The 24,271-nt window shown below is 31.9% G+C and overlaps 2 protein-coding genes and 1 long non-coding RNA gene across 3 annotated transcripts in view; all 3 read left to right on the forward strand.

Moving 5' to 3' along the window:
* The first annotated feature begins 554 nt into the window (after positions 1 to 554).
* LOC111701741 (uncharacterized) lies at positions 555 to 2,066 on the forward strand. The gene is made up of 2 exons (XR_002765260.1): positions 555 to 629; positions 1,912 to 2,066. It is a non-coding gene; the product is annotated as an uncharacterized LOC111701741 (long non-coding RNA).
* A 72-nt stretch (positions 2,067 to 2,138) lies between these two features.
* Positions 2,139 to 24,271, forward strand: part of LOC111701743 (transmembrane protease serine 9) — a 34,931-nt gene continuing 12,798 nt past the window's right edge. The window contains exons 1-16 of the mRNA XM_023473152.1: positions 2,139 to 3,165; positions 3,626 to 3,658; positions 4,250 to 4,470; positions 4,602 to 4,647; positions 5,225 to 5,310; positions 5,772 to 5,851; positions 8,706 to 8,799; positions 9,169 to 9,247; positions 9,785 to 9,888; positions 10,267 to 10,320; positions 10,940 to 11,029; positions 12,427 to 12,499; positions 12,793 to 12,868; positions 23,267 to 23,339; positions 23,442 to 23,487; positions 24,082 to 24,167. Of these exons, the coding sequence (XP_023328920.1) occupies positions 2,139 to 3,165; positions 3,626 to 3,658; positions 4,250 to 4,470; positions 4,602 to 4,647; positions 5,225 to 5,310; positions 5,772 to 5,851; positions 8,706 to 8,799; positions 9,169 to 9,247; positions 9,785 to 9,888; positions 10,267 to 10,320; positions 10,940 to 11,029; positions 12,427 to 12,499; positions 12,793 to 12,868; positions 23,267 to 23,339; positions 23,442 to 23,487; positions 24,082 to 24,167 (2,268 nt within the window). The remainder of the gene's footprint in view (positions 3,166 to 3,625; positions 3,659 to 4,249; positions 4,471 to 4,601; positions 4,648 to 5,224; positions 5,311 to 5,771; positions 5,852 to 8,705; positions 8,800 to 9,168; positions 9,248 to 9,784; positions 9,889 to 10,266; positions 10,321 to 10,939; positions 11,030 to 12,426; positions 12,500 to 12,792; positions 12,869 to 23,266; positions 23,340 to 23,441; positions 23,488 to 24,081; positions 24,168 to 24,271) is intronic.
* On the forward strand, positions 12,905 to 23,120 carry LOC111701745 (trypsin alpha-3-like). Its single transcript, XM_023473154.1, has 10 exons — positions 12,905 to 12,947; positions 13,050 to 13,095; positions 13,689 to 13,773; positions 14,231 to 14,310; positions 19,090 to 19,183; positions 19,553 to 19,631; positions 20,162 to 20,265; positions 20,644 to 20,697; positions 21,318 to 21,407; positions 22,787 to 23,120. The coding sequence occupies exons 3-10, from the start codon at positions 13,699 to 13,701 to the stop codon at positions 22,877 to 22,879; spliced, it is 669 nt and encodes a 222-aa protein (XP_023328922.1). The 5' UTR covers positions 12,905 to 12,947; positions 13,050 to 13,095; positions 13,689 to 13,698; the 3' UTR covers positions 22,880 to 23,120.

The raw sequence follows: 24,271 nt of genomic DNA on the forward strand, positions 1-24,271 counted from the left end.
ATGAAATCAAGTATTATTAAAAACTAATTCTCACACCTTATATTTAATTTAAAAATGGCATTTCTTGTTTAAATATGTAGTATTCCTTATTTTCAAAAATATGTTTTTTTCCACTTGGCTTGGATGTAAAGATAAATATAGTAATTTCCCTTGAATTTTAATAAACTGAACAATTATTAACAAATGTTGTAATTACTTTGGCCTAAGATTTTTCCAGAATTGAATTCTAAGAAACACACACCGTCACCAACCGTTTGATTTTTACGAAATTGCGTTGCGGAATTGCAGAAAACTTGAGTTTTGCAAAAGCGGAATAGGGCAATTTTGCGCGAAATGACTTTTGCGAATGATTGCGCAAATTGTTGTTTTTCGCGCAAAACTGATGCGCAAAGAAAGAAAAAAATTTCCTTTCATTCCGCAAAAATTGCGCAAAAGTTTTGCGAATGGAAACCCTAAATAATTATGATGAACTAAATAATTATAAACAAATGTTCCAGGTTCTAATTACCTTGGCCTCAAATTCATCTTTATATATCTGTAGGATGTATTGTCTGGTGTATTCAGTAGGTCTACAATGTTCAAGCTACTAGTACTGGTCCTTGTAGGGCTAATTCTTGTGGCTCTAGCAAGTAATATTTTTATATTTTTGGAAAGGTTCAAAGATAAGAGAACGGACAAACCGAGAACGGACAAACCTGAAATAATCCAACCCTTCCTTTCTACCCGCTTTATGATCTAATAATCACGATTTTAGTCCCCTTGCAGCAAATTGTATCATTTTGAACTTAAATTAAGGGTGGGTGGTAGTCTGGTAGAGATGGCAGAGATGGGCGCGTTCGGCTTTTATTTCGTTCGTTCATTGTTCATCTATTTCGTTTGTTTTCTCACTCAACAATTGTTCAGAAAAATCGTTCGTTCATTAAAATCTTTGTTCAGAAAAAAAGGATAGTTTTTTCAATTTTTTTTTGAAAAAATTGTTAGTTTAGTAAAAAACGAGAAGATCATTTGAACAATTTAAAATTTTTTTTTCGTTTGTTTTTAAAAAGCAATAATTGTTCATTACTCTGAACAAGCCATTTCGTTCATCCATTGTTTGTTTTTTTCTGAATGACCCCCTCTTTCACAAAAAATTCGTTCGTTCTATGAAAACCCCACTACCTCTACACCAGGTGATAATTAAAGTGGTCACGTGATATAGGCGGAGACACGTGACCAGTATACTGCTCTGCCATTGGTGATAGTTCTGGTCACGTGATTTAAGTTTCAGATTTTCAAAATTTTACATATATGAACTTTCGTATAATTTTAATACAGTTTAATATCAATTTCTCGAGACAGGATAAAACTTTCATGGGTTGTGATCAAGAGCTAAAGTGATTAGCTTTCAGCCTATACCCCCTTTCATTTTTCCTTTACAGTCCCTTTAAAGGTTTAACAACTATATATCCTCTGTAAGCTTGATCAAATATTACCAAACAATGAGGGTTTACTTATTTACTTTAAAATATGAGGTGTGATCAATTGCTAATAGCTTTTTCAGTCCTGTTTATAATCTATCAGACTATCTTGTGTTGTTAATCACGGAATCAAACATTGATCTCAAGATCTACGGATTAATTTTATTCCTCTTTGGTGTCTCATGTTGGTCAAGCCAGACAGTGCAGGGATAACTATAAACTGAAGGATAAAGCATAGATCTTTAGATTTAAAAGGGCCACAATTGGATTTGATATCAAGCATTCAAGATTTTATGGATACTCCACACAACAATATCCCGCTTTAAATAGGTTAGGTTAACCCTATTCCTGCTGGGGGGGGGGTCAATTTGACCCCCCCTGTAGTTTTTTTTACATAACTCAAAAAGTATTGGTCTGAGGCTGTTGAAATTTTTAATTAATTTGTTTATTAAAGCTCCAACAGCTACTGGCAAAAAACCCCAAGATGTTGGAGAATCAAGTCATGAAAAAGAAATAAAAGGCGGCAACAATGGACTCTCTTCAAGCAAGAAAGCTAAAAAGAGTAAGAAAAGCAATAAAAAAAGAAGCAAGAAAATGAAGGAAAAGGAAGGAAAGAAAAAAGCAAAGAAAAATAAAGTCTCTAAGAAAGCTAAAAAACTGGAAAAGAGGCAAAAAAGGAAAATGAAAAACAAAAAGAAGAAGAATGCAAAAAAGTCAAGAAGAGTTAAAAGTCAAAATAGCAACAAAATAGTGAGTCAAACATGTACTGCAGATGAAGCATGTTTGACCAATGTATCAAAATACATGAATATTGTTGGCAACAAGATTAAGAATTTCAATCAGCAGAAGGCAAGAATTGAAAGGTTTGTCAAACTTTCGCAAAGTAAGGGCGATAAGAAAGGTGATTTTCTTCCACTTCTTGTCAAGCTTAAAGAGTCAGGAGGTGGAAATGCCAGTGCACTCGTTTGTTCTGGAAACAGTACCTCGCCAGCAACTTTAAGATTACAAGCTATTGTTGCCAGCTTAACCAGCTGCCAAGACAATATCAAGCAAGCTTGTGAGACAGCTCTACCTACTGTAAATGCTACTCTTCTGGATATATGTGCTACAGATGCAAAAGCTTTCTCAGACGCTGTGGATATTTGTGCACAAAAAACTGCTGACATCTGCACATGCTGGAAAGACCCAAATCTGGAGACTCTCAACACTAAGTTTAGTCCATGTAACATTGCACAACTAAATGCAGATGTTACAAAAACACAAAAAAGTTGTGTTGCTGCCTTTTCTGAATGTAGAGGACTTCAAGATGAGGCATCTCAAGTAATTTTCAACTGTACAAAATCCCCCGCAGACGTTAAGAAGAAAATAGATGCAGCTACAGCTACCTTGGAGGCTCTTGAAAAATTGAAGACAGCTGCCACGGCAATTGCTAATCAAGCAAGAAAAACCAGAGATATCCAAAGCATTGGTAACAGAGCTGTTACTTGCACCGTTTACATCGAAACATTTGAAACAGTTGTTAACAATGCTGGTGACAATCCAACATCAAGTTCTGCCAGTTCTGCAGTAAACGCTCTTGCTGTTGAAACAGTAACTGTTAGTTGCACAGCAACAGAAAAAACAAGCCTAAGAGCTTTGTTGACTATTCTGGATCAAATCATTCTTCTAGTGAAACAGCTAATAGCGACACTTCAAGCTGATTATGCAGGTATTCAATCAGCAAAAGGGTTTTTAATTTTTTTCTGGCTCCTTTTGGTTTTGTAAATGCCTTCTGTAACCTTTCCTGACTATTAACACCATTCAAACTTTTAGAAATTAAGGGCGAAACCTAACTTAACTAATCGTCAAAAAAAATCTACCCCTTAGACGGTGTGACATTCTGTAAAAGTTAACTGGACAATTATAGTCTCCTAAACATTTTCACCATGTAACACCAAGCTCTGTGGAGGATCAAAAAGGTAGTTTTAGTCATAATTTGATGAAGAAATGTTCCGCCATTAATTCTCCCTCCCCCCCAAAAAAATGGTTTATCATTCTTAACAGCATCAGGAAAGATTCCCTAAGGCCTTTGGATGAATCCAAATTGATCTGGAATAAATTTGACACCCTAATAATCATTCAAGTTCAATTTTATATGTTATAAAATATAATCATTTTCATTTATTTAGCTTTTTCTGAAAACCCCACTACCTCTACACCAGGTGATAATTTAACTTATAAATTTGAAAAAAAAGAACTATAGCTTATACAGCTAGATAACTACGGTTTCTAATTGGAAATCAGTTCCGCATAACTGTGCAGAACTGAATGCACCTGTTCTCGTATTGCATGGAATTGTGCTGAATTGCGCGGAAATTACTGGGCCCGCAATGCGCGCAAGCAAAATCTTGGTAACCCTATATATATATGAAACAATGTTGATAAAAACAATTATTGTGTTTACAATTATTTGTCGCACAAATTTTGTTTATTTCCAATTGTATAGAAAATTCAAACTGGAAATGTGAGATATCTTACTTTGCAAGAATAATATTAAAATCCCTTTATTTTGTTTTTGCAACAATTCATCTTTATAATTGTATATAAATTAAGCCAAACAGCCGATTGTAAAACCTTTTTATCTTTACCTTACAAATTTTAAAGAACAAATCAGTTAATTAACGACAATTTTCTACAAGCTTATTGCACATTTTTTTTAATTATTTAAATAACACACTTTCTTCCGGACAAATGAAATTAATCAATTTAATCTGCATTCAAAAGATGAGATGATAATATTTTTTGTTCAAAAGTGACAACAACAACAACAGTCACTACAACAAAGACCACCACAAAAACATCATCAACAACAACAACAACAGTCACTACAACAAAGACCACCACAAAAACATCATCAACAACAACAACAACAACAGCCACCACATCAAGAGCCACCACAACAACAACTGCTGCACAAGTCAAATGTGGTGTAAAGAAGGCTGGCACAAAAATTGTGGGAGGCATAGAAACACAGGTGGGGTTAATACTTTTAGATTCATATCTTAAATTTTCACATCTGTAAAATAATAATGGTAAATTTTGCTTGTGAAGGAAAGATCTCGAACAAAAAAAATGTTCTGATTTAAAAAAAAATATTTTACTCAGGTGAATGAGTACCCTTGGATGGTTATGATGGCTAATCCTCAGGGAAGTAAGTACCCTTTGATTGTTCTTAAGACACTGTATGCATAATTTTAAGTCTCTTGCCTCCATGGAAAGATGGTAATATCTGATTCACAATGGTACCCTTAAAAGTTTTGTCTGATCAAGTATAATTTCAAACTCCATGTTTATTCAAGGGTACCAGTGTAAATCAGGCATTGCCATCTTTTTGGTGGAGAGTCATGTAAAGTTAAGCTTATAGTCTCTTTAAATGGAAACCCAAGCTTTAAAAAACAAAAACATAAAATGCAGTAAAATAACTAAAAGTAAGGAAAGCAAAAAGGAATTGGCTTCAATTAAGCCTTTAAAAAATTCCAATCCCAATCCGGGGGAAAAAGGAAAAAGCAAAAAATGGGCAAAAAAGATTCTAAGCAGTCATGCACAGTGAACACAGCACAATTACACTCAATAGATTTGGCAAACCCCCCTTGCAAAGATAATAAGCAAAGCAATTGCAATATCTTGCATTTGGTAGAAATCCCACAAACAGTATTATCAACTCTAATGCCCTGAACGAATATTTACTATTAAGACTTAATTCAATTTTTCACATAATATGACTATAGGTTACTACGGATGTGGAGGTACCCTAGTTTCAGAAGAGTGGGTTGTAACTGCTTCTCATTGTATTTTTACAGATGGACCTAACCAGGTAATAATATGTTTGAAAGGGACTGTAAGTATAATTTCAAGTGACGCCATGTAAAGATTACAAGGCCAAATGTACATTGGTACCCTTGAAACCTTTGTTTGATCAAGTATGAATAAGATATCAATACTTTTATTTCTTTAAACTGTTAATTTTCTATGCGGATTCTCTGCAAAAGTGACTTCTGCAATTTTTGTTTTTAAGATGCTATGGAGAAACTCACTAAAATAAACACTTTTTGAGGCATCTGCCATATTATTGATTAGCTTAAGGTTTCAAAGATACTGAATTATAAATCAGGCATTGCCATCTTTGAACAGAGGTCAGAGGGTCACATGCAATATTATGCTAATATTCCTTTCAGGTGATGTTTACATTCACAGAAGTTAGCATGACAGGTTTGCAAAAATTCAATATAAGACATTCTGATTAATATTCTTATATTTATATAAAAGTATGTGTAGGACCAAGCAATCACACCAAGCCAAATATCTGTTGTTCTTGGAGAGCATGATCGAATCTCAACTACAGAAACACAGATCAGGTTTGGAAATATATAAATCATCAATATATGTTGTCTTGTTATCATATTAGTTGGTTGGCAATCAACACCATGCCCTATGCTGTTTTAAAATCACAAAAACGTTTTTAAAACATATTTGTTTTCTAAATCTTAATTTTAGCAAAATTCTATAAATAATTAGATAAAAGCAGCTATAAATATTTTAACATTTCTATTATTTTAGATCTTCATTTTTTTGTTGTTGTACAAGCATCATATCTACCATGTTTGGCAAAATTAAAATTTTTTTTTTTTTTTTGTACTGCCCTTGCACTTGCCGAAGGACTAGAGATGTCAACGATAGTGTAACATAACGTAAAATGTACATTTTTGTACGTTTTGTTACAATAATGTGTAACGTTTGGGTATATTCTATATAACGTGAACGTTAAACATTAACGTTATAGGAGCTCATACCTAATGTTAACGTTAAAAGTTAACATTAGAGGAATATGCCCCAAACGATAGCGTTTTGTGGAAATGCAATGTTATTTTTCTAATATCTACAACTTTTATGACCATAACGTAAAGAAATGTTTTGTTTCCACAGGGTGATTGAAAGTCTAACGTTTGAAAAATGAATTGTGATTTGATTGAATATTGTAACGAAAGGATTTCTATTTCAAAGTTTAACTTATAAAAAGTGTAACGTTGTATAACTAAAAAATGCATTACTGTTTATGAAAACGTTTTGAAACGTTTTCCCTTATTGTATAATGAAAAATTCAACGTTGCAGAAATGGGTTATTATTTTAATAATTAGGAAACGAAAGTTTTTTTTACAGAGTAAAATTTCAATAATGTATGGTATAACATTTAAAAAAATGTAATTAAGAAAATCAAAATGTTTCATAACTTTTCTCAGAATACTAAATTGATTAGTCTAACGTTAGATATATGTCTGATGAAAATGTTAGACTATGAGGGCTAAGTTTTAATTTCAAAAGCGTAACAATAATTCTGTCAATCAAAACATTTCAAAACATCTATAATATCAAATCAAATCATTTATTTCTGCAGAAAAAAAACAATATTTACGAATTAATTTTTAAAACTCATAATATGTAAAATGTTATTTTCCGCAGCAGGCGGACTCAATAGCTGAGCCCCCCTGTTAACCAAATTCTTTAATTAAATTTTAACATTTAAAAAAAACAAAACATATACACAAAAAGAACCAAAGAGAAAATCAGTGCAGCATCAATCGAAGGTTGGGCATGGAGACAGATAGGGATTCATTTCGTGAACAGAGAGTAACTAATATATTTGATTTTAACAAGGATCTTGGGCTCAAAGTAAACGGCAACTCCGACAAAGAGATTAAGGAGGGAGGAGGGGGGGATGAATGTGTAATCCACCACTGGGGCCCAATCCCATTCACTGGGAGAGTATCTGCCTTCTCGGTGTATCATGCATCCCTAAACCCCAGTCCCCTCAAAACATTCATAAAATAATCATCACAAAAAGTTGGATCAAGAACAACATTAACCCCCATTTTAATATATCAATGTAAGAGATTCGAACTGATGATTATAAGAGCAAAGACTTGTGGTTTTTCATTTCAAGTTTAAAGAAAATGAATTTATGCCTTAAAATCTAATTTTCATTTAATATATCTTTGCAACCTGATGTCATAGACCATTAATACTGATTATACAAGGTTTAAACCATCGAGTTGGGTAAATAAATTTGAAAAAAAAACTTAGTTCCTTTCTAAAGTGTAAACGAGTTTTTTGTAACATGCTATTAGTGAAAATTCAAATCTTATAAATGTTTCTAGGACATTAAAGGTTTTGATTTGCCATTGTTTGATGAAACCCACTAAAACTCTGGAAAAGGAATACGACATTAAGAAATTTTACATATGCATTTTCTGTTATAAAGCAAATGATTTACTAATTGCAAAAAAATCAACTTATTAAGTGGAACGGGTCTGCAAACAAACACAATTGCTGTGTTTCATGTTTATTTGACATTTGAAATCATAACTTCAGTTGGCATGGTTCATGTTTAAGATTGAAAAATTTAGAAATTCGACATTATTTTATCAAATGGAAAATGCGTGTTATGTTTTATTCATCAATAGATTTTTATGAAACTTTAGAATAGAAAAAAAAGCTGATTTTTTAATAGAGCTTTTTAAAAAAGAAAAAATTGTTAAATAATTTTATTTCACGTTGTTTGTGTTAAAAAAAATTTAGCACTATATTAAATATTTTTTAACCCCAAACATGAACTCTGAAAACATTTTCATTGTGGTTTGTAAACTAAAACTAATGCTGCTTTTTTACTCACTTTGTAAGTAACACAAAAAAAAACACAAAAAGAACTAAAAATTCGCCACAAATTATAATCTTTGCAGGCTGGTGTTGTAGACTTTTGATATTTCAAGCTATGACTTCTGTTAGATAAGAATGTTTAAAGGAATTGCAAGTTGTTCACAAACTTATATTTCTAATCCCTATATCTTTGCTACCCAATGTTGTAGGCCTTAGATATTTTAAACTATGAATAGAAAAACAGGGTCAGTCTGCATTGCGTAAAAAAAGAAAAAATTAACCCCAAACTAATCTAAAATAATTTAGAACTACTGCTCCACATGCAAAAGTGGTTTGCCTTGCCGAATTTTAACTACTTTACTAAGGTGTTCAAGTACATGTCTATTTTTTAAGCTCGTCAAATACACGATAATTTCAAGTGATCCCTCCATTTAAAGAGGGCCATGCTCGATTCCCAATGATAATGTGTATACCTTTATCTGATTGATGATTTGAAAATTATGAGTGTTTTCCTGTCTNCATCACAGACCCAAAATGCTAAATAATTTAATATTTAGGAAGCAGTTTTTTGTTGAGAAGATTATTACACATCCAGGATATGTTCGGGCTACATTTAAAGATGACATTGCTCTTCTTAAGCTCAGTACAAAGGTGATATTTTTATGAAAAAATAAAGGAATTTACAAGGATACTCTTTTAGCTTTTGTCTGATCAAGGATAAATGAGATATTATACTTTATCTTTTGGAAAATTGATTATTTTATATTCTAGTTCCTCTTTCAAGGTGACTTTCGCATTTAAGCTATACAGAGATTATAAATGAAATTGTCAGAATCCAACAAAGTTTATGATAGAAAAACAACAATACTAAATACTTTATTATTTGATAGAGATTTCCATTGTGAATCATACAGGTCATTCTTTTTTTTTGATTGGAGGGTCACTTGAAATTTCATCCATCAAAAAATCAATACATCGAAATATCAAAATATCAAAATAAATATGAATAATGTTTGCCAGGCTGATCTGAATATTTATACTCCAGCATGTTTACCACCTACTGGGACATCGTTTGTTGGGAAAACTGGAACAGTTTATGGTAAATTTTCTATCTTAGAATTATGTATTTTACATTATCGACCTATGATTCCCCCAACATAGGGCTCTAAGTTACTTAACATCATTGGGATGATTATTTAAAAAAAAGCCCATTCCGCAAAGTTTATGTGAAAAGATCGCTTATTGTCATCTCATGAAAAGACAATAAAATTGTGTAAATTTTTCCAAAAAAACATCCCTCCCTGTGCTGTGGATGTTTTGTATGTAAAATAGCTCTTGGTAACCTATTTTAAAGTTAAATTCCCTTAACTTCCTTGTAAAGTAGTTATGAAATACCGCCTTTTGACCAACATTACTGCATTTTGGCCAACAATTCTGACCTATGATTTCCCCAACAGAAGGACATAAAATCAAATTTCTTCCCTTGTGACCCCTCGAAAAATTTTGCGGAAAAAAACATCTCTTGCTGCACTCTGGATGTCTTGTAAGCAAAATTGATTTAGTGAATTCAGTAGAAAAGCTGTGAAAATACTTATATAAAACACTTTTGATTATAACTTGAAAGTGTTATATAAAGGTTGGGGTACAACATCGTTTGGTGGACAGATTTCTAACAAGCTATTGGAAGTTAACCAAGATGTTGTCAGCATTGCTACTTGTAAAACTGTTTTTGATAATTCGGTAAATTTTTAAATTTTTAAGACCATAGTATAGATGTAACCTTTTAATGTGACATTAAGTTTTTAAGCATATTTCTTGTTTTGCAAGAAACTATGAAATGATCAAAAAATTGGTTTTCGTCCTTCTGAAATGTTCACAATGGGATTTGTGTTAATTAAAAAAATGGTTTAAAGAGATTTTGAGGAAATTATTTTTATTGAATTATTACCACTGATTTCAAACAATCTTTAACTTTAAATTGAAGTAGTTCAGTGGTTCAAATTTGAACGGGCAAAAGGTAGTTTAGCGATGCAGCTCAAATTGATTAAATTAGGTCCCCGGAGACTCTTAATGCAGGAGTAACTTGCTATTTAATTCTGATTAACTACTAATTTCTAGATTCTTGATGGTATGCTGTGTGCAGGAGGAGTACTAGGAAAGGATTCTTGTCAAGTAAGTACTCTTCAGAGCTTTAGGAATTGTAGCAAAAAGTACCCTAAATATTGTACAACATGAGCTGGGAACTTTTGTGTTGTATATTTATAATCCAGGTTGCTTTATCTTAATATCTACTATCGTGCACTTTCAATTAAAAGATTAAAGCTATCAATAAAATTTATAACTTTCTAATATCTTAATTTTAGTTATTCATCCACTAACTGAATAAAGATTTAATTAATCTGCAGATTAACAAAATATCAAGATCAAACATTGATATTGATATTCACAATCCAAGAGTTGCCAGCTCTGAAGTCGGAACTTTTGAGTTCTGAATCTTGGGATCAAGAATGAATCTCTATGCTATGCAGAACTACAAATCAATTTCTACAAATCAATTCAATTCCTTTTCAATATCCTGCGCTTGGAGGACTTTGAGAACACAAGTTTAAGATTAACAATTCTCCACACAAAAGTTCCGTCCTTTGATCTAAGACAGTTCCAGGTTTTTAACCCACACAATGCTATTTTTGTAAACTTATCTCTCTTTTGGTTAAATCAAATAATGCAATGCTTCTGTTATAACATGTAGATTTATGTTGAATCAAATATTATCAAATGTTGCTGATTTTAGGGAGACAGTGGAGGTCCATTCACAGTTCCTGATGCAACCAACATTCATTCATTGGCAGGAGTTGTCAGTTGGGGTGATGGTTGTGCAAAGGTATATATTTTTTGCACAAGCAATAATATTCCTTATATAAACCCTAACATACATAATAAAAATACCAAAGCCATTAATAAAAACTAGGCTTCCAGGGCAGGTTGCGCTCATCTTGATTTTAGCTTTTATCTGCAACATTTTCACTTCTTTAATTATCAAACAATAACAACAAAATCCCATAAGTTAATAATTTTTTTGTGGATTTTGAAAAATCGTATTTTTTTAAGGCAAACTCTATATTTTTTGTTGTCATTTGAGGTCCCACAAAATATTTGGGCCCATTTAGTTCAGATGTTTTGATGCTTAGATTTTAACAGTCAGACAAGCAAAGTATAGATACACTAGGCTTTCAGGGTACTTTGAGCCCATCTTCTATTTCAATTGTAATATTTTCTCGTTGTATAGATTGTAATATAATAGGGAGTTGCCATTCTATGTTGCATGCACATGCCCCTTAAAATTCCAAAACAGAGAGAGGGGGATTGAATTTTATAGATCTAGAAATTCGTATTTATTTAGGGTTAGGTTAGGTTAAGGCACTTTATGTGCCAAGCTCTGCAGCTAGGATAGGCTAGGGGGCTGAGTGCTGTGGCCACATATCTTACATTAAGACTCTACCAGCTGCCTGTCTCTATGCAGGCATCCTAAGGATATTATTTTTCTAGATCTACAAAATTCAATCCCCCTCTCTCAGTTTTGGAATTTTATGGGGCATGCGCACACAACATAGATTGGCAAAGGCCAAAATAATAAGAAAACAAAACTTAGCGGATTTTATAAGAAATTCCTGGATTTTCACAATTCAATGAAAATAGAATTTGATTTGAGGCTAATATATGAAATTTTGATCATCCCTAAACTTTCCCAGGGTCATGTAAGGTCCCACACAAAATTTGGGGCTGATTGTTCCAGCTGTTTTAACATTTATTGGATACAAACATCAAGATAGAAAGCAAAGTGTCTATGTAGTAAATGACGTACTCTTAAAAGTTCGTCCCCCAAACTGTATCAGTCAAGGCACAACCAGTCCACTATCCAAGTCAACCAGGACACAACCCCCCTGGCTCTAAATGAATTAAAATAAAAATTGTTTTGTCATGTAAAGCGGAAAAATTTCTGGCTTATAAAATGGAAACTAGAAGTTTTATGGTTTACGTTATGTAAACCGTACACATTTCCAGGTTACAAGATGAAAACTGGGAACTTTTTGGTTTCCATTCTGTAAACTGGACAAATTACTGGATTATGTTATGTAATCTGTAAGCATTCCAGTTTTGATTTGATCAGGACTTATCCAAGAATTCCACTATGAGCAACAAAATTCCGAATCATTCCATTTCCAATATGGAAATTTTATTCCAGAATAATGGAAACCCTAAACATATATTTATGTTTAGGCTGGTAGTTATGGAATATATGCTGATGTGGCTTACTACAATGCCTGGCTTCAAGAACAGTTTGCTGCTAACGGTGGAATAACACTAACCTAATCACTCTCTATCTTTACTTTGCAAGAATAATATTAAAATCCCTTTATTTCGTTTTTGCAACAATTCATCTTTATAATTGTATATAAATTAAGCCAAACAGCTGATTGTAAAACCTTTTTATCTTTATCTTACAAATTTTAAACAACAATTTTCTACATGCTTCTTACACATTTTTTTAATTATTTAAATAAAACGCTTTCTTCCGGACAAATGAAATTAATCAATTTAATCTGCATTCAAAAGATGAGATCATAATATTTTTTTTTTCAAAAGTGACAACAATAACAGCAGTCACTACAACAAAGACCACAACAAAAACATCATCAACAACAACAACAACAGCCACCACATCAACAACAACTGCTGCACAAGTCAAATGTGGTGTAAAGAAGGCTGGCACAAAAATTGTGGGAGGCGTAGAAACACAGGTGGGTTTAAACTTTTAGATTCATATCTCAAATTTTTACATCTGGGAAGGAAAGATCTCGAACTAAAAAATGTTCTGATTTTTAAAAACATATTTTACTCAGGTGAATGAGTACCCTTGGATGGTTATGATGGCTAATCCTCAGGGAAGTAAGTACCCTTTGATTGTTCTTAAGACACTGTATGCATAATTTTAAGTCTCTTGCCTCCATGGAAAGATGGTAATATCTGATTCACAATGGTACCCTTAAAAGTTTTGTCTGATCAAGTATAATTTCAAACTCCATGTTTATTCAAGGGTACCAGTGTAAATCAGGCATTGCCATCTTTTTGGTGGAGAGTCATGTAAAGTTAAGCTTATAGTCTCTTTAAATGGAAACCCAAGCTTTAAAAAAGCAATACTTTATATTTCGTACAATTACTACAGTTAGGGAATGCACAATGGATTTGCTTTTCATTTAGGCTTTTATACATTTCAAGCAAGTGAAAATACCATTCCTATTCTGGTGGATAAGTTATAGTGCAAATATTGTGCAAAATGATTTTAAGCAGTTATGCACAGTGCACACAGCACAATTACACTCAATAGATTTGGCAAACCCCCCTTGCAAAGATAATAAGCAAAGCAATTGCAATATCTTGCATTTGGTAGAAATCCCACAAACAGTATTATCAACTCTAATGTCCTGACCGAATATTTACTATTAAGACTTCATTCTATTTTTCACATAATATGACTTTAGGTTACTACGGATGTGGAGGTACCCTAGTTTAGCAGAGTGGGTTGTAACTGCTTCTCATTGTATTTTTACAGATGGACCAAACCAGGTAATAATATGTTTGAAAGGGACTGTAAGTATAATTTCAAGTGACGCCATGTAAAGATTACAAGGCCTGATGTACATTGGTACCCTTGAAACCTTTGTTTGATCAAGTATGAATCAGATATCAATACTTTTGTTTCTTTAAACTGTTAATTTTCTATGCGGATTCTCTGCAAAAGTGACTTCTGCAATTTTTGTTTTTAAGATGCTATGGAGAAACTCACTAAAATAAACACTTTTTGAGGCATCTGCCATATTATTGATTAGCTTAAGGTTTCAAAGATACTGAATTATAAATCAGGCATTGTTCTTTGAACAGAGGCCAGAGGGTCAAATGCAATTATGCTAATATTCCTTTAAGGTGATGTTTACATTCACAGACGTTAGCATGACAGGTTTGCAAAAATTCAATATAAGACATTCTGATTAATATTCTTATATTTATATATAAGTATGTGTAGGACCAAGCAATCACACCAAGCCAAATATCTGTTGTTCTTGGAGAGCATGATCGAATCTCAACTACAGAAACACAAATCAGGTTTGGAAATTGGTTGGCAATCAACACCATGCCCTATGTTGTTTTAAAATCACAAAAACGTTTTTAAAACATATTTGTTTTCTAAATCTTAATTTTAGCAAAATTCTATAAATAATTAGATAAAAGCAGCTACAAATATTTTAACATTTCTATTATTTTAGATCTTAATTTTCTTGTTGTTGTACGAGCATCATATCTAACATGTTTGGCAAAAATAAAAAAAAATTTTTTTTTCTGTACTGCCCTTGCACTTGCCGAAAGACTAGAGATGTCAACGATAGTGTAACGTAATGTAAAATGTACATTTTTGTACGTTTTGTTACAATAATGTGTAATTTTTGGGTATATTCTATATAATGTGAACTTTAAACGTTAACGTTATAGGAGCTCATACCTAACGTTAACATTAAACGTTAACATTAGAGGAATATGCCCCAAACGCTAGCGTTTTGTGGAAATGCAATGTTATTTTTCTAATATCTACAACTTTTATGACCATAATGTAAAGAAATGTTTTGTTTCCACAGGGTGCTTGAAAGTCTAACGTTTGAAAAATGAATTGTGATTTGATTGAATATTGTAACAAAAGGATTTCTATTTCAAAGTTTAATGCATAAAAAGTGTAACGTTGTATAACTGAAAAATGCATTACTGTTTATGAAAACGTTTTGAAACGTTTTCCCTTATTGTATAATGAAAAATTCAACGTTGCAGAAATGGGTTATTATTTTAATAATCAGGAAACAAAAGTTTTTTTTACAGAGTAATATTTCAATAATGTAAGGTATAAAATTTAAAAAAATGTAATTAAGAAAATCAAAATGTTTCATAACTTTTCTCAGAATACTAAATTGATTAGTCTAACGTTAGATATATGTCTGATGAAAATGTTAGACAATGAGGGCTAAGTTTTAATTTCAAAAGCGTAACAATAATTCTGTCAATCAAAACATTTCAAAACATCTCTAATATCAAATCAAATCATTTATTTCTGCAGAAAAAAAACAATATTTACAAATTAATTTTTAAAAATCATAATATGTAAAATATTATTTTCCGCAGCAGGCGGACTCAATAGCTGAGCCCCCCTGTTAACCAAATTCTTTAATTAAATTTTAACATTTAAAAAAAACAAAACATATACACAAAAAGAACCAAAGAGAAAATCAGTGCAGCATCAATCGAAGGTTGGGCATGGAGACAGATAGGGATTCATAATGTGAACAGAGAGTAACTAATATATTTGATTTTAACAAGGATCTTGGGCTCAAAGTAAACGGCAACTCCGACAAAGAGATTAAGGAGGGGGGAGGGGGGGATGAATGTGTAATCCACCACTGGGGCCCAATCCCATTCACTGGGAGAGTATCTGCCTTCTCGGTGTATCATGCATTCCTAAACCCCAGTCCCCTCAAAACATTCATAAAATAATCATCACAAAAAGTTGGATCAAGAACAACATTAACCCCCATTTTAATATATCAATGTAAGAGATTCGAACTGATGATTATATAAGCAAAGACTTATGGTTTTTCATTTCAAGTTTAAAGAAAATGAATTTAGGCCAAAAAATCTAATTTTCATTTAATATATCCTTGCAACCTGATGTCGTAGACCATTAATATTGATTATACAAGGTTTAAACCATCGAGTTGGGTTAATAAATTTGAAAAAAAAACTTAGTTCCTTTCTAAAGTGTAAACGAGTTTTTTTGTAACATGCTATTAGTGAAAATTCAAATCTTATAAATATTTCTTGGACATTAAAGGTTTTGATTTGCCATTGTTTGATGATACCCACTAAAACTCTGGAATACGACATTAAGAAATTTTACATATGCATTTTCTGTTATAAAGCAAATGATTTACTAATTGCAAAAAAATCAACTTATTAAGTGGAACGGGTCTGCAAACAAACACAATTGCTGTGTTTCATGTTTATTTGACTATTTGAAATCATAACTTCAGTTGGCATGGTTCATGTTTTAGATTGAAAAATTTAGAAATTTGACAATATTTTATCAAATGGAAAATGCGTGTTATGTTTTATTCATCAATAGATTTTTATGAAACTTTAGAATAGAAAAAAAAGCTGATTTTTTAATCGAGCTTTTTAAAAAAGAAAAAATTGTTAAATAATTTTATTTCGCGTTGTTTGTGTTAAAAAAAATTTAGCACTATATTAAATATTTTTTAACCCCAAACATGAACTCTGAAAACATTTTCATTGTGGTTTGTAAACTAAAACTAATGCTGCTTTTTTACTCACTTTGTAAGTAACACAAAAAAAACACAAAAAAAAAACTAAAAATTCGCCACAAATTATAATCTTTGCAAGCTGGTGTTGTAGACTTTTGATATTTCAAGCTATGACTTCTGTTAGATAAGAATGTTTAAAGGAATTGCAAGTTGTTCATAAACATATATTTTTAATCCATATATCTTTGCTACCCAATGTTGTAGGCCTTAGATATTTTAAACTATGAATAGAAAAAAAGGGTCAGTCTGCATTGCGTAAAAAAAGAAAAAATTAACCCCAAACTAATCTAAAATAATTTTGAACTACTGCTCCACATGCAAAAGTGGTTTGCCTTGCCGAATTTTAACTACTTTACTAAGGTGTTCAAGTACATGTCTATTTTTTAAGCTCGTCAAATACACAATAATTTCAAGTGATCCCTCCATTTAAAGAGGGCCATGCTCGATTCCCAATGATAATGTGTATACCTTTATCTGATTGATGATTTGAAAATTATGAGTGTTTTCCTGTCTTGTATCTGGCAAAAAATAAATATGATACATCATTTTCTTGGAAATGTCATGCTGAATTCAGATTCGAAAACCATTTTTAAATATATTAAAATCTAAAGAAGTTATGGCCAAATAACAGTACTAAATTCCAGTTTTAAAACTTTTTAATGTTTTTGATAAGTTTTTTAGCTCTGACTCTCTCAATTTTCAATTTTTTTAAATGCTTTTCACATTTGAATTTAGCATTGAATTTCAAAGAAAATGATGTAAAACATGAAAATAAAAAATAAATTTTTTTTTGTGGCCTTACGGTGAAAACGCAGCGACTTCCGGTGGGCAGTTGGCTCTATTCCAATATTGAACCCCTGCTGGACAATGGACATGCCACTCCATAAATGGAAGATCACTTGAAATTACGTCTCTAGTCCCTTAAAGACACACTTTGAGTTGAAAGTCTAATGCTTAAAACTTTCATTTACAAATTTTAAAAATCGTTAATCATAATAATATTTTAACATCTTTATATTGCATAATGCATTTTCTTCTACACATTCTCTAATATCTGGCAAAAAATAAATATGATACATCATTTTCTTGGAAATGTCATGCTGAATTCAGATTCGAAAACCATTTTTAAATATATTAAAATCTAAAGAAGTTATGGCCAAATAACGGTACTAAATTCCGGTTTTAAAACTTTTTAATGTTTTTGATAAGTTTTTTAGCTCTGACTCTCTCAATTTTCAATTTTTTTAAATGCTTTTCACATTTGAATTTAGCATTGAATTTCAAAGAAAATGATGTAAAACATGAAAATAAAAAATAAATTTTTTTTTGTGGCCTTACGGTGAAAACGCAGCGACTTCCGGTGGGCAGTTGGCTCTATTCCAATATTGAACCCCTGCTGGACAATGGACATGCCACTCCATAAATGGAAGATCACTTGAAATTACGTCTCTAGTCCCTTAAAGACACACTTTGAGTTGAAAGTCTAATGCTTAAAACTTTCATTTACAAATTTTAAAAATCGTTAATCATAATAATATTTTAACATCTTTATATTGCATAATGCATTTTCTTCTACACATTCTCTATAGGTTAACAATACAACAGCAACATACAGGGTGAGTAAAAATATGTAATTGTGACAGAAAAAATCTTTCAATGCTTTCATTTAGAAACAATATTATTTTAATAAAGTGTAACGTTAGAAACATTAAGGCTTGAACATTTTAATACAACGCAACATATAGAACCTTTTTTTCAAATCTTTCTTATAAATGAAACGAATAAACAGTTTTGATTGTCAGTTGTAAAAAAGTGTAACAAAAAAGTTTTCACAATAACGTTTCGATAAATCGTAACGTAAGAAAAGGTGCATTTTAGTAAAATTTCTAAACTTAATTAAAAGAGTTTATATTGGAAAAGTTAAGATAAAACGTAACATTAACAAAAAATATTCTTTGCACTGAAATGCATTGTAACGTACAGAACTATGCCCCAATGACGTTTTATTATAAAGCAAAACATTTGTCATCTTTTAAATCTTAAACCAAGTTAAAGTGTAACTTAAGGTCTTTGAAAATATTTACCTTGCATGAAAGTGGAACGTTAAAAAATTGTGGTTATATTACATAAGCTTTAACACAAAGTTGGGAAAGTTTTTTAAAACATCAAATGCAAAAGCATAACGAAGCTTACTGTTTTTTTCAATAATATTTACTAAAGCTTAACGTTGTATAAGGTATTCAAGTGCAAAAAATTCATTACGTAACGCTACTCTATACCATAAAATTTCATAATGTGCAACGTAACGTTTCAAACGTTAATACTTTTGAAGAACACTATCGTAAGGAAAGCTAAAATCTAGAAAAATCAAAATGTTGACATCTCTACGAAGGACCCTATTTTTCTGAACTCTGATTCGCCCCAACGTTATTTCTGGCCTGTTAGGATTAAAATATGTATTCATATTTTACATATTTCATAATCATCACAGACCCAAAATGCTAAATAATTTAATATTTAGGAAGCAGTTTTTTGTTGAGAAGATTATTACACATCCAGGATATGTTCGGGCTACATTTAAAGATGACATTGCTCTTCTTAAGCTCAGTACAAAGGTGATATTTTTATGAAAAAATAAAGGAATTTACAAGGATACTCTTTTAGCTTTTGTCTGATCAAGGATAAATGAGATATTATACTTTATCTTTTGGAAAATTGATTATTTTATATTCTAGTTCCTCTTTCAAGGTGACTTTCGCATTTAAGCTATACAGAGATTATAAATGAAATTGTCAGAATCCAACAAAGTTTATAATAGAAAAACAACAATACTAATTACTTTATTATTTGATAGAGATTTCCATTGTGAATCATACAGGTCATTCTTTTTTTTTGATTGGAGGGTCACTTGAAATTTCATCCATCCAAAAATCAATATATCGAAATATCAAAATATCAAAATAAATATGAATAATGTTTGCCAGGCTGATCTGAATATTTATACTCCAGCATGTTTACCACCTACTGGGACATCGTTTGTTGGGAAAACTGGAACAGTTTATGGTAAATTTTCTATCTTAGAATTATGTATTTTACATTATCCACCTATGATTCCCCCAACATAGGGCGCTAAGTTACCTAATGTCCATTGGGATGATTATTTAAAAAAACACATTCTGCAAAGTTTATTTGAAAAGATCGCCCATTGTCATCTCATGAAAAAGACGATAAAATTATGTAAAGTTTTCCAAAAAAAACATGCCTCCCTGCGGTCTGGATGTTTTGTTTGCAAAATAGCCCTTGGTAATCTCTTTTAAAGTTAAATTCCCTTAACTTCCCTGTAAAGTAGTTGTGAAATACCACATTTACCAACATTACCGCATTTTGGCCAACATTTCTGAATTATGATACCCAACAGAGGGACATCAAATCAAGTTTCCCTTGCGACCCATCAACAAATTTTGTGGAAAAAACATCCCTTGCTGCACTCTGGATGTTTTGTAAGCAAACTTGATTTAGTGAATTCTGTGGAATAACTTTGAAAATAATTATATAAAACACTTTTGATTATAACTTGAATATGTTATATAAAGGTTGGGGTACAACATCGTCTGGTGGACAGGTCTCTAACAAGCTATTGAAAGTTAACCAAGATGTTGTCAGCATTGCTACTTGTAAAACTGTTTTTTATAATTCGGTAAATTTTTAAATTTTAAAGACCATAGTATAGATGTAACCTTTTAATGTGACATTAAGTTTTTAAGCATATTTCTTGTTTTGCAAGAAACTATGAAATGATCAAAAAATTGGTTTTCGTCCTTCTGAAATGTTCACAATGGGATTTGTGTTAATTAAATAAATGTTTTAAAAAGATTTTGAGGAAATTATTTTTATTGAATTATTACCTCTGATTTCAAACAATCTTTAACTTTAAATTGGTGCAGTTCAGTGGTTCAAATTTGAACCGGCAAAAGGTAGTTTAGCGATGCAGCTCAAATTGATTAAATTAGGTCCCCGGAGACTCTTAACACAGGAGTAACTTGCTATTTAATTCTGATTAACTACTAATTTCTAGATTCTTGATGGTATGCTGTGTGCAGGAGGAGTACTAGGAAAGGATTCTTGTCAAGTAAGTACACTTCAGAGCTTTAGGAATTGTAGCAAAAAGTACCCTAAATGTTGTACAACATGAGCTGGGAACTTTTGTGTTGTATATTTATAATCCAGGTTGCTTTATCTTATTATCTTCTATGGTGCACTTTCAATTAAAAGATTAAAGCTATCAATAAAATTTATAACTTTCTAATATCTTAATTTTAGTTATTCATCCACTAACTGAATAAAGATTTAATTAATCTGCAGATTAACAAAATATCAAGATCAAACATTGATCTTTGATATTCACAATCCAAGAGTTGCCAGCTCTGAAGTTGGAACTTTTGAGTTCTGAATCTTGGGATCAAGAATGAGTCTGTATGCTATGAAGAACTACAAATCAATTTCTACAAATCAATTCAATTCCTTTTCAATATCCTGTGCGTGGAGGACTTTGAGAACAAAAGTTCAAGATTAACAATTCTCCACACAAACGTTCCGTCCTTTGATCTAAGACAGTTCCAGGTTTTTAAACCACACAATGCTATTTTTGTAAACTTATCTCTCTTTTGGTTAAATCAAATAATGCAATGCTTCTGTTATAACATGTAGATTTATGTTGAATCAAATATTATCAAATGTTGCTGATTTTAGGGAGACAGTGGAGGTCCATTCACAGTTCCTGATGCAACCAACATTCATTCATTGGCAGGAGTTGTCAGTTGGGGTGATGGTTGTGCAAAGGTATATATTTTTTGCACAAGCAATAATATTCCTTATATAAACCCTAACATACATAATAAAAATACCAAAGCCATTAATAAAAACTAGGCTTCCAGGGCAGGTTGCGCTCATATCCGATTTCAGCTTTTATCTGCAACATTTTCACTTCTTTAATTATCAAACAATAACAACATAATCCCATAAGTTAATCATTTTTTTGTAGATTTTGAAAAATCGTATTTTTTTAAGGCAAACTCTACATTTTTTGTTGTCATTTGAGGTCCCACAAAATATTTGGGCCCATTTAGTTCAGATGTTTTGATGTTTAGATTTTAACAGTCAGACAAGCAAAGTATAGATACACTAGGCTTTCAGGGTACTTTGAGCCCATCTTCTATTTCAATTGTAATATTTTCTCGTTGTATAGATTGTAAAATAATAGGGAGTTGCCATTCTATGTTGCATGCACATGCCCCTTAAAATTCCAAAACAGAGAGAGGGGGATTGAATTTTATAGATCTAGGGTTAGGTTAGGTTAAGGCACTTTATGTGCCAAGCTCTGCAGCTAGGATAGGCTAGGGGGCTGAGTGCTGTGGCTACATGTCTTACATTAAGACTCTACCAGCTGCCTGTCTCTACGCAGGCATCCTACGGATATTATTTTTCTAGATCTACAAAATTCAATCCCCCTCTCTCAGTTTTGGAATTTTATGGGGCATGCCCACACAACATAGATTGTCAAATGCCAAAATAATAAGAAAACAAAACTTATCGGATTTTATAAGAAATTCCTGGATTTTCACAATTCAATGAAAATAGAATTTGATTTGAGGCTAATTTATGAAATTTTGATCATCCCTTAACCTTCCCAGGGTCATGTAAGGTCCCACACAAAATTTGGGGCTGATTGTTCCAGCTGTTTTAACATTTATTGGATACAAACATAAAGATAGAAAGCAAAGTGTCTATGTAGTAAATGACGTACTCTTAAAAGTTCGTCCCCCAAACTGTATCAGTCTAGGCACAACCAGTCCACTATCCAAGTCAACCAGGACACAACCCCCTGGCTCTAAATGAATTAAAATAAAAATTGTTTTGTCCTGTAAAGCGGAAAAATTTCTGGGTAATAAAATGGAAACTAGAAGTTTTATGGTTTACGTTATGTAAACCGTACACATTTCCAGGTTACAAGATGAAAACTTGGAACTTTTTGGTTTCCATTCTGTAAACTGAACAAATTACTGGATTATGTTATGTAATCTGTAAGCATTCCAGTTTCGATTTGATCAGGACTTATCCAAGAATTCCACTATAAGCAACAAAATTCCGAATCATTCCATTTCCAATATGGAAATTTTATTCCAGAATAATGGAAACCCTAAACATATATTTATGTTTAGGCTGGTAGTTATGGAATATATGCTGATGTGGCTTACTACAATGCCTGGCTTCAAGAACAGTTTGCTGCTAACGGTGGAATAACACTAACCTAATCACTCTCTATCTTTACTTTGCAAGAATAATATTAAAATCCCTTTATTTCGTTTTTGCAACAATTCATCTTTATAATTGTATATAAATTAAGCCAAACAGCTGATTGTAAAACCTTTTTATCTTTATCTTACAAATTTTAAAAAACAACTCAGTTATTTAACAACAATTTTCTACATGCTTATTACACATTTTTTTAATTATTTAAATAAAACGCTTTCTTCCGGACAAATGAAATTAATCAATTTAATCTGCATTCAAAAGATGAGATCATAATATTTTTTTTTTTCAAAAGTGACAACAATAACAGCAGTCACTACAACAAAGACCACAACAAAAACATCATCAACAACAACAACAACAGCCATCACATCAACAGCCACCACAACAACAACTGCTGCACAAGTCAAATGTGGTGTAAAGAAGGCTGGCACAAAAATTGTGGGAGGCGTAGAAACACAGGTGGGTTTAAACTTTTAGATTCATATCTCAAATTTTTACATCTGGGAAGGAAAGATCTCGAACTAAAAAATGTTCTGATTTTTAAAAAAATATTTTACTCAGGTGAATGAGTACCCTTGGATGGTTATGATGGCTAATCCTCAGGGAAGTAAGTACCCTTTGATTGTTCTTAAGACACTGTATGCATAATTTTAAGTCTCTTGCCTCCATGGAAAGATGGTAATATCTGATTCACAATGGTACCCTTAAAAGTTTTGTCTGATCAAGTATAATTTCAAACTCCATGTTTATTCAAGGGTACCAGTGTAAATCAGGCATTGCCATCTTTTTGGTGGAGAGTCATGTAAAGTTAAGCTTATAGTCTCTTTAAATGGAAACCCAAGCTTTAAAAAAGCAATACTTTATATGCGTACAATTACCTACAGTTAGGGAATGCACAATTGATTTGCTTTTATTTAGGCTTTTATACATTTCAAGCAAGTGAAAATACCATTCCTATTCTGGTGGATAAGTTATAGTGCAAATATTGTGCAAAATGATTTTAAGCAGTTATGTACAGTGCACACAGCACAATTACACTCAATAGATTTGGCAAACCCCCCTTGCAAAGATAATAAGCAAAGCAATTGCAATATTTTGCTTTTGGTAGAAATCCCACAAACAGTATTATCATCTCAATGTCCTGACCTAATATTTACTATTAAGACTTAATTCTATTATATTTCACATAATATGACTTTAGGTTACTACGGATGCGGAGCTACCCTAGTTTCAGCAGAGTGGGTTGTAACTGCTTCTCATTGTATTTTTACAGATGGACCAAACCAGGTAATAACATGTTTGAAAGGGACTGCAAGTATAATTTCAAGTGACGCTTTCAAAGATTATACAGGCCTGATGTACATTGGTATCCTTGAAACCTTTGTTTGATC

Source organism: Eurytemora carolleeae, unplaced genomic scaffold (assembly GCF_000591075.1).
Source record: "Eurytemora carolleeae unplaced genomic scaffold, Eaff_2.0 scaffold228, whole genome shotgun sequence".
NCBI classification, from domain to species: Eukaryota; Metazoa; Arthropoda; class Copepoda; order Calanoida; family Temoridae; genus Eurytemora; species Eurytemora carolleeae.

Excerpts from the sequence above, each read along its gene's own strand:
- LOC111701745 (XM_023473154.1), top strand. The coding sequence starts at position 13,699 with ATGTGGAGGTACCCTAGTTTAGCAGAGTGGGTTGTAACTGCTTCTCAT. Across the intron at positions 14,311-19,089 it reads ACTACAGAAACACAAATCAG|GAAGCAGTTTTTTGTTGAGA; the intron begins GTTTGGAAATTG and ends TTTAATATTTAG. Across the intron at positions 20,698-21,317 it reads TAGGAAAGGATTCTTGTCAA|GGAGACAGTGGAGGTCCATT; the intron begins GTAAGTACACTT and ends TGCTGATTTTAG.